General features: G+C 32.0%; 3 protein-coding genes across 3 annotated transcripts; all 3 read right to left on the reverse strand.

Moving 5' to 3' along the window:
- Window positions 1-1153: 1153 nt before the first annotated feature.
- On the reverse strand, window positions 1154-10478 carry LOC139840494 (uncharacterized). Its single transcript, XM_071830760.1, has 8 exons — window positions 9806-10478; window positions 6177-6236; window positions 5601-5724; window positions 5285-5299; window positions 4670-5178; window positions 3246-4069; window positions 3039-3156; window positions 1154-2805 (listed from the first exon to the last, which is right to left on the reverse strand). Exons 1-8 carry the CDS (start codon window positions 10476-10478, stop codon window positions 1154-1156), a joined length of 3975 nt encoding a protein of 1324 aa, XP_071686861.1.
- Window positions 10479-11600: 1122 nt separating this feature from the next.
- LOC139840495 (putative F-box protein At1g67623) lies at window positions 11601-12107 on the reverse strand. Its single transcript, XM_071830761.1, has one exon. The coding sequence runs from the start codon at window positions 12105-12107 to the stop codon at window positions 11601-11603; it is 507 nt and encodes a 168-aa protein (XP_071686862.1).
- A 471-nt stretch (window positions 12108-12578) lies between these two features.
- On the reverse strand, window positions 12579-15664 carry LOC139840496 (uncharacterized). Its single transcript, XM_071830762.1, has 7 exons — window positions 15509-15664; window positions 15133-15409; window positions 14912-14993; window positions 13755-13890; window positions 13615-13670; window positions 13104-13383; window positions 12579-12755 (listed from the first exon to the last, which is right to left on the reverse strand). The coding sequence occupies exons 1-7, from the start codon at window positions 15662-15664 to the stop codon at window positions 12579-12581; spliced, it is 1164 nt and encodes a 387-aa protein (XP_071686863.1).
- Window positions 15665-16111: the final 447 nt, after the last annotated feature.

Consider the following 16111-nt stretch of genomic DNA (forward strand, 5'->3'; position numbering starts at 1 on the left):
GGAATATAATGGCCATGTCGAGTTCATAGAATCTATCAGGCATGATTAACTAAGAACCTAAGCGTAATGAGTTAGCTACTCTCGTGGGTAAGACTAGGTTCTAAGCCACATTAGAAGTTGGATAAATAACGATTACTAAACGTGAAATCGAACATTCCTTATTTTTATCCAATGGCTAACCGCCACAACAGTATCAATTTAATAATTAACTACTTTAACACATACACCCGCCATAGCAACCACTCAAATATCGCTAGCATGGCAATTGAATCACAAGGAAAATAAAGATAAAAATAAATGAATAAAAACATACTTAAATTAAATAAATAATAATTGCTTGGATTAAAACCTGGAATGACATTTATACAAATATATGACCGTCTAGTGCACTTTCTAGCTCAACCTCCTTAATTACTAATCAAAGAGATTAGCAATTAATTACAAATATAAAATGTGATGGTTGGTGTGATGGTTAGGATCCCATATAAAAGTATTGATTTTTGGAGCTAAACGGCCACTAAAGTACCCTCAAATATAATTAGGTTTGGAAGGAAAAAAATTGAAACTCCACTAAATTTTCATCCTGAATTCGCCACCGGATGTGGGATACCTTCAAAACTCACCCAAACCTCTTTTTCATTTTCTTAAAGGCATTTTTCATTACTTTCTAACTACTAGAATTGGAATTTCTTCCGATTTAATTAAACTATGTATGTATGTTTGTATGTATGTGTATGTATGTATGTATGTATGTATGTATGTACGTATGTACGTACGTAGGTACGTACGTATGTATGTACGTAGGTATGTAGGTATGTTGTTTGTATGTATGTATGTATGTATGTATGTATGTATGTATGTATGTATGTATGTATGTATGTATACTAGGTTTTGGAGCCCGTGCGTTGCACGTTGGAATTCATATTATTTCTAAGATACCGTACTTATAATATTAGTAACATCACATAGAAACTTATACAATTTTTGTCACATATCTGATATGAATGAAACATATTTAAAAATAAAATTATACTTGGTGGAAATCATAATACTGTAACATAATTCAAATATTTCTAAAAAAACATTATACATACATAATAGTTCAAAGATATCATACCAATGAAATTTTTTTAAAACGTTTCTTCAATTAAGTCTATAAGTGTTGCAAGACTTCTTTGTATACCACATTTTTTGTTGTGTTGGAAATTTTGTTATCCTTGTCTAAGATTAATATCTTGATTCCTTCCCGATTAGTAACCCGAGATAGTGCAACGTATAGTTGTCCATGACTAAACACCGGTTTTGGAAGAAATAAATCAACACGCGATAGTGATTGTCCTTGACTTTTATTTATTTTCATTGCAAAGCAAACCGACAACGGATATTGTCTTCTTTGGAATTTGAAAGGTATTCTCTTGTCCGTCAGTATGATAAGCATACGTGATAACGCTGTAATCTTCCCCACGTTTGAGCCTGTTAAAATTTTTTCCTTGATGATTTTTTCTCCTAAGTGCACAATTTGTAAACGTGTACAGTTACACAAACCTCCTGCCTGATCTATATTTCGAAGTAACATAACTGGTACACCAATTTTGAGCCTCAGATTGTGCTTTGGTAAACCACCAACTTCAATGCTATTTAGGAAATCGGTAGTGTATAGTTCACTATTAAAGTCAGTGTTTCTCTGTGACACACATATACTGTCTGAGCTCAAATATGACCTTTCTTCTCTGTCCAAATACATCATCATTCTATCATTAATGATGTTAACTACTTCATGAGTTGGAGCAAGAATTGCACGTTGCTGATAATATTCTGGATTGCCAAGATTAAAAAGATAATCTGGATAAATAGTTGAGATGATCGAACCAATTGGATCATCAAGATCTGTTATCAAAAGATCTTGTGGAATTTTAATATCAAAAACTTCGTCTTCAGATTCACCGACATCACCGTTGCCTATGTCAAGTATCCATTGAGCAAAAATTCTAGTATTGGTATCAGTTTCAATACCACATAATCTCATGTTAACTGTAAGTTTTAAAAAAGTAACATAATCCCACAAATAGGAAGAATTTAGAGATACACCTACTATATCTTCTCTTTTACCTTTTTGAATAACCGGTAATATTTGTCTAAAGTCACCACCAAACACAACTATTTTACCCCCAAAGAGAGTATCCATACTGTCAGGATTGGATTGACGACATATATCACGCATAGAATGATCCAGTGCTTCAATGCACATCTTGTTAACCATCGGGGCCTCATCCCAAATAAACAGTTTTGTTCTCCGAATAAGCTCACCCAATTTGCTGCTTGGAGAAATAGAACAAAATGACTCATCCGTAGGATGAAGCGGTATGTGAAAACGTGAATGCGCCGTTCGACCTCCAGCTAATAGCAAAGCTGCTATCCCACTTGACGCAACATTTAAAACAATTTCTCCTTTTCTGCGCAATTCAGCTGAGAGTGTTTTCCAAAGGAAGGTTTTTCCAGTACCACCATAACCGTACAAAAAGAACACACCTCCTTTGCCGTGATTAACCGCTTTTATTATCTGATCGTATGCCTCCTTTTGTTCGTATGTTAACTTTGTAATGAAATCTGAATGTTCATTTGTAAGTGAAATTTTGTCGTAGGAGAGCTCATCTATAATAAGATGGTTTTCTGAAATATTTCTTGTATCATTCGATGGGCATGGAATTGAACTAAAACTTCTCAATGAACTACTATTGCGTTGAAGTAGTTTGTCAATCTCTTGTAAAGTCAAATCTTTTAATAGTTCAATCTCAATTTGTGTCCCTGCAATCAATTAAATTTAATTTAATAATATACTACAATATGACAATTGAAGTATAATATAATTTAAATATCCTTACCTGTTCTATGCGGATGAACGATATCCACCGACAAAAATCGAAATGTTTTCTCAAATACAACTTCCGACCGACTCATAGTGTTAGATAATAGTAACTGTGCAAATAATTTTCTGACGAAATGACCACCCTCCCCAAAAAAAAATGCATCTTGTATACCTTCTATATACTCCTTATCATCATCCAATAAACCTAAATCGTAGCAGGCGTCTCTGTAGCTATTAAATATCTGACCATTTACCGTGCGGATATCTTCATAGGAAGTTGGACCTTTAACCTTGTTGAGAAGTATTCTAAGAAAAAAAAGATCACCAGACGCTGGTGCCACATGATGAATACGACCAATTGCACCGGTGTTTATTTTACGCCTAATCCAACTTCGATTATCTTTATTCCAATGAACTTTGTCGGGAATTCAACATAAGTCAATTCGCGTGCTTCTTGGTTAGAAGCGTTACAATTCATCCGTTCGATGAACATTGACGTATTGACTGATGGCTTTTCTAAAACCTCATCAATTAATTCCTCTTCATCAAAAATGATTTGCTGTTGTCCCTCCAAATGGAATGGTAGTCTTATAACGCTGGGGTAATGATGATGTATATCGAACTTCATAATCTTCCAAACGGCTTCACACGATGAAACATACCGACAATCGTAGTATTCTTGAATTTCATCAGTTTCTGCATTACATAGCTGCGCTGTAATCCTATCATTACCTTTGTTGATATATTTGAACAAATAACTAATTGAAGCAACTTGGTTACACCACTCAACATTGAGTTGGACTTGGTACCTTTTAAGGAGGTAAGGATTATAAGCTACCACACTTCTGTTATCCAATTCATGACCTTGTTTTGTTACCATTCTTCCATCATCCCTTCTTCGGTAAATTGGATAACCGTCTTCATCGGTTTTTGTTACATCCGAGAAAGGTTTTGGAAACCGTTTTGTACATTTTCTGTCTGAATCAGTGCACTGGCACGATGGATTCTTTTCACCGCAAGGACCGTGAATCATTAAATCTGACACGAGTTGATAAAGTTCTGGTTCTTCGATTTCATCCGGTATTTCAGCACATATATACTGATCTACATCTTTTGGTTGAGGCATTTTGTTTCTTTCATCAAGGAATAAGCAGATATGGGCATGAGGCAAACCACGTTTCTGAAATTCAACGGTATAGACTTCTAAAAAATAAAGAAACAAATTATTAATAAGGATGTTCTATATTATTGAATAATCTAAAATTTTGTTGTATATTAATGATTATTCAATTAGTATGTAGGTGTTTCATAGAATTAAATATTTTAACAGAAGATTATATACAAAAACTAATTAAAAAGTAATAGACAAACCTACTTTAACAGTACCAAATAATTTTTTTCCTGATATCTTTCATGAGTTGACCGAGCTTCATTTTAAACATCCTTGCGCAAAAAGATGGTTTGTCTTCTGGTTTAAAACCGGTCTCGTCCAATTCTCTTGTGATTTCTGGCCACTTTGGATTACATGTGAAAGTTAAAAATAAGTCCGGATGGCAAAATACACGAAAAGTGCCATAGCATCATGATAATTCTCAATCATATATCTAGCACTCCCTGTGAATGACGAAGGAAGTTTTATCCTATTTCCCATCATACTATTTTCCGAAGTACCTGACGCCACTGAATTCAGTAAGTTTGTGTAAGTATCTGCTCTTAGAATATTCTAATTTTTCCTGATGTATGAGATTCTTTCGGCCTCAATCATAGTGTAAGCATCAACTACAAATTGTTGGTACAACTTACGACCCAAGTGCACAAGTGTGGGAACAACACGTTCTTGAAGTTTATATGCAAAGAATTCACGCATAGTAACCCTCTTTTTCACTCTTGTGGAATGCTCATCGACATCACGATGAAGAATGTCTGTCTTGTACCCATCTTCTGCATAAATAAACAGAAGTGGATATTGTAGGGCTAAATATTCGGTGTGAAGCTCAAAAATTCTTTTTAACCCTTCAATACGACTGTCTATTATAATATCCCTTTCGTCATACAAAGAAACATTGATATCACCAACAATAAGTGCTGCTACTTCGTCTACCGTTGGCAGATTATAATTACATCCATCTTTGGTTCGTCTACCAATTGACTTAATTTTCATTTCAAAATTAGGTGTTTCTAGAAACCGGTCATGAGCCATCCTAAATGTCTTGACAAGAGGATTATGTTCATCGAGAACTTCCATTATTTGACGAATGAGATCCTCGTCTAGTGAATAGCGTGAAGACGAAGGCTTTGTTTTGTTTTTTCCACTGTTATGAATTCAACCAATCATAAATATGAATGTTAATATTCTCATATATTAATTTAGTACATTGTTTATTTGATGTTAAGCTATATGAATTACACGAATCATACCTGATTGCTTCTTTCCTGTTATTTATTTCATTTACAGTATCATATATGTATAATTGTCCAAATCTTGGTTTTCGACCATCCGTTGGTAATAAACCTCCATATTGGTGACAATTTTGACCACGAATACAAAATGTATAAGGGCCACGACCTTTGTTTACACGATCGTCCACCTTGCCACCCATTAAAGTAAATGCAAAAATCATGTTGTACTGTCGAACATTCTCAATGAAATGTTGACTCTTGGGATGATTGTTAGTATATAGATCCCAAATTAGTTTAGGAGGAGGTTTGTTGAATTCGGGCAGCGCTATTTTACCTTTCAAACAACAAAGTGAGAATGCCTGGGAGAAACCGTATTTTTTTCCCTACTTTCGTATTATGCCATAATTTAGCACCACAAGCGGAACATATATAAGTAAGATTGCCGTAATCAACATAGTCTGCCAAAAATAACAATTTATTGGTTTAATTTATAAAATATAACATAGCTTAACAAATTAAAAAAAGTTATAAGAACAACCCTTTGAAGTTCCTTTGAATGATTTATTTTGAAGATCATCAGTGTTTACTTCGTCAAGATCAAAGGGTATCGGTGTAATATTTCCTTCCAATGCTTGTTGTTTTGATTCCGCTTTGACCGTACTTTAAAAAATGCCAACTTAAAAAGGTAAGTATGTAGATTTTAAAAGATAAAACATGTTTGAATATTATATATGTCATAAATAATTACCTTTGGATACACTGTATGATGAAGTGTAACATTTGTCAGTATTATTAAGTGATTCCTTTGATATTCTAAGAGATGGTGTTAACGGTGCCAGAGTTGCAATATTATATGAACATTCACCCGTTGTATTTGTCGTATGTTAAAAAATATTTTCTTTCAGCATACTTGATGTATATTGGGTTGTAGATGAAGTCACCACTTTTGATCGAGTTGTGTTGGTTATATCTGAATAACCAATGTATAAGATTTGAATTTAGAAATTCAGAATAAATATTATTTTCATATATACACCATACATTACAAAACTTTTGTTGTAATAACATGAAACACCTGTTAGAATTGAACACGATGGCGAGGATAGTTGTCCAATTGCTGCTGTTGTACTTTGTTTTTTGTGTTTCATCATAATGTTACCAATGATTGTGTAATGACCCGGATTTTTTCGACCGTTCTATACTTATAAGACTAATATTTACATAAATCAAACCTTACCAACATGATAAACAATCCCAATTTGTTGAGACTTATGTTTTTTTTTTTTTTTGAAAAGAGTTTTACACAACGTTTGACCGTCCAATTTGACCGATGATATCACGAACTATATAACACAAGATAATTATACGATTATGTATATATACATATCTATACATATTTAACTTGATTTAAGCATGGTTTAACATTTCATTGTGAACTAACAACAATGAGTTATAAGTATACTTTGAGACCACTAACTTAAGTTTTCAAAACGATAACTATATGTAACGTTCTTTGACATATATACTTACAATCTATAATGTGTTGGTGATTTAGTCACCAATATGATTTAAGTATAATGGGTTTAATTTGTAACCAAAATAATCTTGATAAATATCGAACAAGTTTGGGAAGTGTGGAGTGCACACTTGTTTGAACTTATCTTGATTATGACGGGGGTTCGGGGGCAGCGCCCCCGATAAGCGGGGTCCAAAGGGTGGCAACCCCTGGCGGGGTCTAAGGGGCAGAGCCCCTGGCTGGGGTCGAGCTGCCAGGCCAGCTTGGAAATTTTTTTTTGGGCTAACATTGCTTTATTAAAAATGTCTTAAAATTTTATTTTCGGCCCGGTTTGACCCAAAATAAAAGCCCGGTTTTGAGCTTCTTTTACCGTATCATACCCAGCATCTATACGTATTTACTATTGGTAAATACACATCAAATCCACATCCTTATCAGCCTTAGATCTGCCCTAGATAAGAGGGAATCTTATTTGTAAGCTAGCATACATTATTACTCAAAAATTCAACACAAAAATTTGTCCTTGTTCCCTCAACAACCAGACTGTCCTATAAGTATCACCATCACCTTGGTTTTTCATTTCATTTGTGTAACCATTTTTCTCTAACCAAAAACACACTCTTAGGAACTCTAAGTGTTCTTCACAATCTCAGCAAATACTCATGAAGAACTAGCTTCAAGAACAACCTATAATCATCATAAGAAAGTTTAATCAAGATTATTTCCTATCTTTTCCAGTAGCCTTATCCAAGTAACTTGAGGTAGTAACCTTATTCATAATCTTATTCGATTCATATTTATATAGCTATCTTATTTCGTGTTATAAAATTTTTAACAACAAGAACATAGTTTGAATGATTTCAAACCTGTTCGCAAACTAAATAGATCCTTCTAACTTAACTTTTAAAACAAAATCGGGTATCCGAAGCTAGTTTAGCTACGAAATTAATTAGAGTAAAACTAAACTAATTATATCTTTGCTAATTAATATGATATTTTATATATATTTACTTATGATTTGATTTTATATATTTCAGGACCACCCGTAAACAACACGAGAAGATTAATCATAAGACCTCATGATTGTACGCAACACGTCATTTGACAACACGGTACTTTATGTACGCAACACGTCATTTTACAACATGGTACCATGGGTCGAGATTAATTCTGATCAATACGAATACGATGGGGTCTTTATTTATTTTATTGAGCAACTAATTGTGGACCATTAATAACAGACTGCTAACTACGGACTAAGAAAATATTAAAAGTATTAAAAGTATATATATATGTAACGATTACTTGAAAAGAAGATATGTTGATATATTATATATATGGTTTGGTTCGTGATATCAATCGGAGACCAAGTCGTGTTATATATCTTCAAGGCAAAAGTGAGTATATAGTCCCACTTTCAAACTCTAAATATTTCGGGATGAGAATACATGCATTTTATGATTTACGTTATGGACACAAGTGATTAAAAATATATATTCTACGTTGATTTGTACCACTGGCATACCTCCCTGTAACTTGGTAACTACTATTTACATGCGGTATTGTAAACGCGAATCCTGTTGATAGATCTATCGGGCCTGACAACCCCAACCGGACTGGACGACCAGTATTCAACGGTTGCACAGTACTTCGTTTCGGTGACAACACTTGGTACGGTGTAGTAAGATTTCATAATAAAGGGAATATACGACGTTGATTAAATGTTAAGTATGGTTATCAAGTGCTCAACAACTTAGAATATTTTTTTTATTAAAACGTTTATATATGAAATCTTGTGGTCTATATTTATAATGCTGCCGGCATTAAACCTATATCTCACCAACTTTATGTTGACGTTTTAAGCATGTTTATTCTCAGGTGATAACTAAAAGCTTCCGCTGCAACATGTTGAATTTAAGCAAGATCTTGAGTATGCATATTTGTGTCAAAAATAAAACTGCATATCGGAGAATTTGTAATGTAAAATACGTTGGAAATCATGTTGTTATCATCACATGTAAAATTTGTAAGGCTAAGATTATCGCTAAACGATAATCATTATTATGTTGTTTAAACCTTGTATTTGTAATAAAAGCTATGGTTTGTATTGTAAAAACGAATGCAGTTTTTGAAAAACGTCGCATATAGAGGTCAATACCTCGCGATGAAATCATATGTTATTATATTCGTCCTTATGGTTAAGGTCGGGTTATGACAGATTGTCTTTGCCGTGGAAGAAATTTCTAAAAATAATAGACATGTATTAGTTAATATTTGATGTATAGTGAATATGGCTGAATACTAAATCTCAAAATATATGCCAAGAGTAACTTTCTATAAAATTCAGATTAATAAAAAGAGTAAGTAGTACCTGGATTTGATGCGTTAACATAAAAATAGTTATTCATCCTTGTAGGTTGTTTTCGTTTATTTGTAACTGGTTTCGAAATATTTGTCTCATTTTTATTTGATTTATTTAAACGTGAAGATCTTCTGAAGTTATTATTCATGACAATACAGTTTGACCAAAATTATCTGTTAACTTAGGTTTTTAAAGATAATGAAGGATTATGTTTGTTATGATGCAGAATTTCAAATTTCGAAGTTGAAAATGAGATTATGGTTATTGACTAAATACCAATGGATAAAGAAATATTTTGTGTTATACTTGACTTTATTGGTAACAGGAACTAACATCCATAATGTGTAGGGATTAGAATATGGTATATTTGGTTTGAAAGTAATCACAATTTCTAATAAAGTGATAACTATTTTTATTAGTGTTTAGTAGTTTATTATACATTACTTAACTCAATTGGTTAGTAACTATAGTGCTGTTAGTAATACATTTATTGAAAAGACAAAAAATTAAGAAGAAGAAATGTGCCAACACTGATATCATAATATAAAGAGGCATTTATATTAATATTATAGGAGTAATTTGCATAGTTGTTACAATTTTTTTTTCCCATAATACTAACATAAATGTAATTATAGGGAAAAAACACAAATCTAATTAATACCATATTGATTTACAAAAAGCTTCAACTCATAAGCCCAAAAGCACGACATGCATCCTGGTTTCTTTAGTTCAAACCCAATTCTTCTTGGTAAATAACCATTGTGACTGGATATAGGGCACCTTGTTTCCACGTCAGCAAAAGGATGGTGGTTCATTCTCCAGGTTTGATGTATGAGGTCATAAACCTTTGTTCTCACAGCAACCACATAATCCGGTATCGGTGGGAATGTCTGATTAAGAATTTTTAAACCGATTTCCTTTTCATTTACATCGTGAGAAGCAAACATAACCAAACCATAAACATAAACAGCCTCTACTAATTGGCAGTTTGATGCTTGTTTTAAATAACGGAGGTCATCTTGGGTGTATTTTCCATCAAGATAAATTAACAAACCCCTGCAAAAAATCGCATTAGGGTTTTTATTTACCAAACAATGATGGTAAAGATAAATCATTTGAGGGATACCCCAATACCCTACAGGTAAACGATCAAAGGAAAGCCTTTGATAAACCAATGGATGCTGGGATTGCTTATAAAAGGCTTTGCAAACCAATCGAGCAACACCCAATTGAGTCGAAGAATTTTGTCCGACTCTTGATAATATTTCACCAAGCAAATCATCAGGAAGAAGATCGACAATATTGTTGATCTTATTAATTTTAATTTTTTTCATTATTTTTTAAAAGATATAAAATCTGGAAAATAAAGTTGAAGTTTTTTTGAATGGTGTGTACTTGAGACCTTGACCTTCTGTAGCAGCAGAAAGTAATATCAGAATGATGATATTTTAGCCGCCTGAAAAGTAAGCCTTGAAAGTTGTTTTTTGGGGTTAATGATGCGACGTGGTATGGGAACGCGTGTGCAGTTAAATGATGATATGGTTACTTCCTCAAACATCTTTCAAATACTTTTATAAAAAAGCTCAATATGGAAAGTATAATTAAAGTATAATTGTAATTTTATTTTTTTATTTGAAAAGCAAACATTTTTTACATAAGTTTTTTAGTTTTATTTTAAAATTAAATAAAAAGGAAATTCGAATATTTAACACTTTTAGAAAAGATTTGACTCAACATAGGTGGAGAAATGGATTGTAGAATATTCTTTTAAATTACATATATTTGTTGTATTATTTACAAAAAGTATTAATTTTTTTTAATAGATATCTTTGTGTGAAGTAGACAATTGATAGGTATTGTAGAACATGAAAGTAGTTGAAACTAATGCAAGTTTTAGTGTGAAAATGATGGGTTTAAAGTAGTTTTTGGGCTAATAAATTGACATGATATGTCAACACTTGTCCAATGGTATGATTATAAAATTAAAAAAAAAATATAGTTGTAAAATATCATATAATCATTTTATATGAAGAGACATTTTAGGAATTAATGGTCAAAAAATGTCCAATTTTCTAAACATATTATATATTTCATTATTTAACAATTAATTGTTTTTGATGGAACATTTATACTAATATCAATTAAACATATTATAACAGTTAAATTGATACCAAACTTAAAGGAAAAATGAAACATTTATACTAATATCCTTCTGAAAATTTATAATAATAATAGATGAGTAATTTTGATACAAAATAACAAAAGATTTTTCACATAATAATAACATAAATTTAATTATACCTAAATCGATTTATAATCAAACATAACTCATAAGCCCAAAAACAAGACATACACTCTGGTATGGTGAGTTCAAAGCCATGAACATATGGGAAATAACCTACGTGACCGGATATAGGGCAAGTGGTTGCCAAGTTAGCAAAAGGATGGAGGTTCCTTCACCATAATTGTTGTAACAAACCATAAACATCCATTCTGACAAAAACCACCAAATTCGGCAATGGTGGAAATCTTGCATTAAGTATTTTTAAACCCTTATCCTTTTCCTCCAAATCATGAGATGAAAACATGATCAAACCATAAACATAAACTGCCTGATTAAGACCATAGTTTGATGCTTCTTCTAAATAACGAAGCCCTAAGTAGGTGTTTACTCCATTGAAATAACTTATCAAACCCAATCGAAAAATAGCATTAGGGTTTTTATTTATCACACACCGATGGAGAAGATAGACCATTTCCGGGATACCCCAAGCTAAGATAGGCCACCGATCTAATGAAAGCCTTCGATAAACCAAATAATGTTCGGATTGCTTAAGAAAGTCTTTGCAAACCAATCTGGCAACAGACAAGTGAAGCGATGATTGTTGACCGACTCTTGACAATATTTCACCAAGTATGTCATTACGAAGAACATCTAGAATATTCTTTGAAAGTGGATCCATTTTTGTATTATTTGAAAAAAGTAAAAAAAGGATGGAAAATGAAGTTGATGTTTACGTATTTGAAAAATGCAAGTTTCTTTCTGACAAGTAAGGGTTTAAAGTAGATTTTGGGGGCTACTGAATCGAGTTGGTAGGTTAACACGTATGTACAACAATAAATGCTCCAAAATTTATAACTTTAATTTCCTTCTAAATTTAATTTTATAAAGGAAAAGGAAAAGTCACATTTTAATTAATACGGTAGTGTGTTACGTTTATAAAAAGAGGTCAATCTTAATAAAAACCTCAACACAAAAAACATCAACACAAAACACAATAAAATTTAAAGAAAACAAATTAGATTGTTATCCATATCAAGGTGGATATGGAGGACAAATAGTGCACGGAAAACATAATTATATAGTTTACATGTCATTGGAATTCCATAGAAGAAAACCAAAATTAACTGTTAACAAATGAATGTTGTTTAAATCATGAATCGGATGAGCGTAAACGTTTGGGACGATCAGAGAATTTAACCTTGGTTGTTGAAGACTTAACAGATGGTGGAGATTTGATTCCTTCTTGTTTGATTTTTTTAAGAGGTGGGCTGAAACAGGTATCATGACTGAGATCAACGGTCTGACTTCCAGAAGCATTAGAGGCACACTACAAAAGTAAATTATAAGTTGTTATCAAAATAATAATTATTAAAAATGACCGTGATATAAACAAAATTTAGAACTGAGTATTATATAATGTATTCATGCATTCCCAACTGAAGTAAGTTTCTCAGATGATTCTTCAATCTCAACATCTTCAAAAACTACTTGTTGATCGACCTTAATGATATTAAAGATAGGTTAAGAAACTATTGATATTTTAGACATCACACAAATAGCAAGTTAAAATGAATAAAAATACAAAAAAGAAAAAAAAGAAAAGACAATGAGTGCGTATAAAACAACTTATATATTGAATCAAGGTACAAAATCATGTAACAGAATTAAACGTTACCTTGAAACTCTCATAGAGTTCGAAACATGTTGGGTCATCGGTCGCATCTTTAACAGTGTAGTTTCGAATTCCACGTTCTTTGTTATAACCACTAACATCTATCTTAAATAAAAGGGTCTTTTGTATAAGAAGTTCCAGCTCTTCAGGATAATCATCATCTTCAGACAAAGCCTTCATTAACTCATAAGCCGATTGGGTAACGAACTTCTTCACAACAGATTCGAAAACAGTGAAAGACGATGTGCCGGTTTGTTTTTCTACACGAATCGGCACTTTAAACCTGGTATGTAAAAATTTAAAGACAGACTAAGTATGATTAAAGAGAAAAACTAATATTTTGCAAATATATTTATAATGTTTTGTAATTCACCTCACTACCACATCCAGCTTATTGATACAACCGTAACACTTCGGTTCCAAGTTTAAAAGTTGATCAACGTCCAATGTAAGATCACAGTTGGGGATAACAGGTTTAGTACTCTTGTTACACTTCTTGTAGGCAATGTATTACCAAGTGTCGTCGGGAAGAATGGTATTGATTGTGGCCTGAATAATATAAATGCCTTCCTACAATAATTTTAACAAAAAAGTTGAAAATTGGATATATGTTTGGTTAAATATGGGGTCACAAAAATTTATTCAAATGATTACCATGGACGGGTTCAAGCGATCTAAACCAACATACTGAGCCTTTTTAAAAAAGGAGTTTGGATCACGTGCAGAAGAAATTGACAGCGAAGGAGCTAACGAACAAATGGAATCCTCAGAAGAATGGATTTGAGTGAGGCTACGATAACAGTAAGCAAGTTAGTTATTGTAATTGAAGTATCAAACAATGTTCAATAGATGAATGCAAATACAAATTTACTAATAAGTTGTAGAATGTTTGTTTTAAATGCACAATTAATGTACTCATTTTAAGGAGTGAACAAATGATTGGGCATTAAATGAAAATTGGTTTAGTTGTTTTGCGAACTACTATGTTTCATTAAATGTTATTATTATGAATTAAAAAGTGGAATGTACAACAAAGTGAATTATTTACCTTTAGATCATTTATCAATAATAACATTTAATGAGTACTAATAGAATGATTTATTTATCTTATAATGGTTTTTAAATTTATTACTATACTTCGTAGGATAACTAAATGAAGCATTTCAACATGTATATTTCAATTTATTACTTGAATGATTGAGTATCTACTAAATTTGTCTTATTTTTTCTGAAAATGGTTCAACTCTCTTAATACAGAAAATAAGATTAGCCTTTTTAGATTGAAATATATTGAAATATGTTAAATTTAACATAGATAAAGTATTGATTAATATTATGAAGTGAATTTTTTTGGTAATAATGTACCGTTTTCTGAACTCAATGATTTGCGGATGATCGTGTCTATCAAAACGTTCGTGTTTTTCCAGTCGGTAGAAACTGTCAGTTTGTGTATAGTATTTAAACAAAAAAGAACTTAGTATACACAATCAATAAGATTACATAAAAGTTAATAATTAAAAGTAAGATCATCATATAAAAAAACCATATATTTATTGGTTAAAAGGACCAACCTTGGTGCAGTTTGGTGACTCCAAAGTGAATCAATAAGATTACCGAAGCATCATCATCCAAAACTTTCATATGGTTTTCGAAATTCAAGGAAAATTGATCCCATAGAGTTGCATCCAATTGCAAGCCACTATTTAAAAATGACTCAAAAAAGGTGATGTATAAGTGTGTTATGGTTTTAAGAACATGTGTACACAATTTATTCTGAAAATGGTTTAAACTAAAAAGGTGTTAAATATTACTCTAAATCAATGAGCTGAAGATTGATGTACTTGGACTTAAGTTCACCAGTGTTTCGAAATTCCTGTATTTCAGAATAATTTGCTACACGTCCAATAACATATATAGGAACAAAAAAACAAACAAATAAAGATTGTATGACAGTATAAAGTGTTGTAAGTCAAAGCAAAATAAATATTTAAAAAGAAATTCAAAAAAATTGATATAATAAACATTTATTAACCTGCTGAAACTCCAACTTTAAGGCCTTTAGATCTCAAAACATCGAAAGGGATGAAACTAAAACCATTAGTTCCTCTCCATTCGGTTGGTGGGAATGGCACAACAGTTGTTTTCTTAGTAAACATGAGTCTGTACTCATGTTGGATATGTTTGGTCCGGAATTGTAGCGGACTATCAACTACAGCAGCATTAGAAATACAAAAGAAGCCCCATTCCCTAATGAGGTTATCAAATTTGGCCTTAAGGGAGTTACGGATGTTGATTACAATCTTAGTGCCCTAATATAGAGAAAATAAACATAGAAAAGAAGATATAAAAAAACTCTAAAATGAAAATAGAATTAAGAAATCTATATATATAAAAATATGAACACCCACCTCCTCATCCGAAACGATTAGCTCCAAAGTTGGCTTGCCTTCATCGTAACCATATCCAAGCTTTTGAAGGAGACGGACGACTTTAATTTTTATGGTAAAATTAACTTTCCGTCCGTCAATCTCTGAAACCCGAATTATGTTCTTGGATGTGGCCATCAATTAAAACTATAATGAAAAGAAACATAAGTTATAAAAATATCATTTAAAAAACATTAAGATTATTGAAGTTGAATGAAAAAATTAAATCTGGAAATTTTTCGTTTGTCAACCAAGAGAGAATTTGAATTCAAATTAACAAATATGATTTTGAAAATAATGGTATAATGGGCGGGTTAATTATGTGAAAGAGGTGTGAAGTAGAGTTGTGTTGGTAAGTGTGTGCACTTGAGTGTATTTTTGAAAAAAAAACAACTTTGTCACCAGTTTCTATACAAAAAGGTAATTTAAAAAAAAAAACTGATAAGAAATTCGGATGCCATATAAGATGATGAGGTGTTGTATGTATAGGTTTGGTGTGAGGTAAAAAAAAAGAGCAACAAATAGTGTATATGTATAGGTTTTTGGTGAGACAAACTTCTCTCCTACATGAACCGAAATTTACGG

Source organism: Rutidosis leptorrhynchoides, chromosome 4 (assembly GCF_046630445.1).
Source record: "Rutidosis leptorrhynchoides isolate AG116_Rl617_1_P2 chromosome 4, CSIRO_AGI_Rlap_v1, whole genome shotgun sequence".
Taxonomy (NCBI): domain Eukaryota; kingdom Viridiplantae; phylum Streptophyta; class Magnoliopsida; order Asterales; family Asteraceae; genus Rutidosis; species Rutidosis leptorrhynchoides.

Excerpts from the sequence above, each read along its gene's own strand:
- LOC139840494 (XM_071830760.1), bottom strand. The coding sequence starts at position 10,478 with ATGAAAAAAATTAAAATTAATAAGATCAACAATATTGTCGATCTTCTT. Across the intron at positions 6,237-9,805 it reads GCTTTTTGTAAATCAATATG|ATATAACCAACACAACTCGA; the intron begins GTATTAATTAGA and ends TTGGTTATTCAG. Across the intron at positions 2,806-3,038 it reads TGATAAGGAGTATATAGAAG|GGACACAAATTGAGATTGAA; the intron begins GTATACAAGATG and ends AATTGATTGCAG.
- LOC139840495 (XM_071830761.1), bottom strand. The coding sequence starts at position 12,107 with ATGGATCCACTTTCAAAGAATATTCTAGATGTTCTTCGTAATGACATA.
- LOC139840496 (XM_071830762.1), bottom strand. The coding sequence starts at position 15,664 with ATGGCCACATCCAAGAACATAATTCGGGTTTCAGAGATTGACGGACGG. Across the intron at positions 14,994-15,132 it reads TAAAGTTGGAGTTTCAGCAG|CAAATTATTCTGAAATACAG; the intron begins GTTAATAAATGT and ends TTGGACGTGTAG. Across the intron at positions 13,891-14,911 it reads CTTCAGCTCATTGATTTAGA|CCTCACTCAAATCCATTCTT; the intron begins GTAATATTTAAC and ends CTGTTATCGTAG.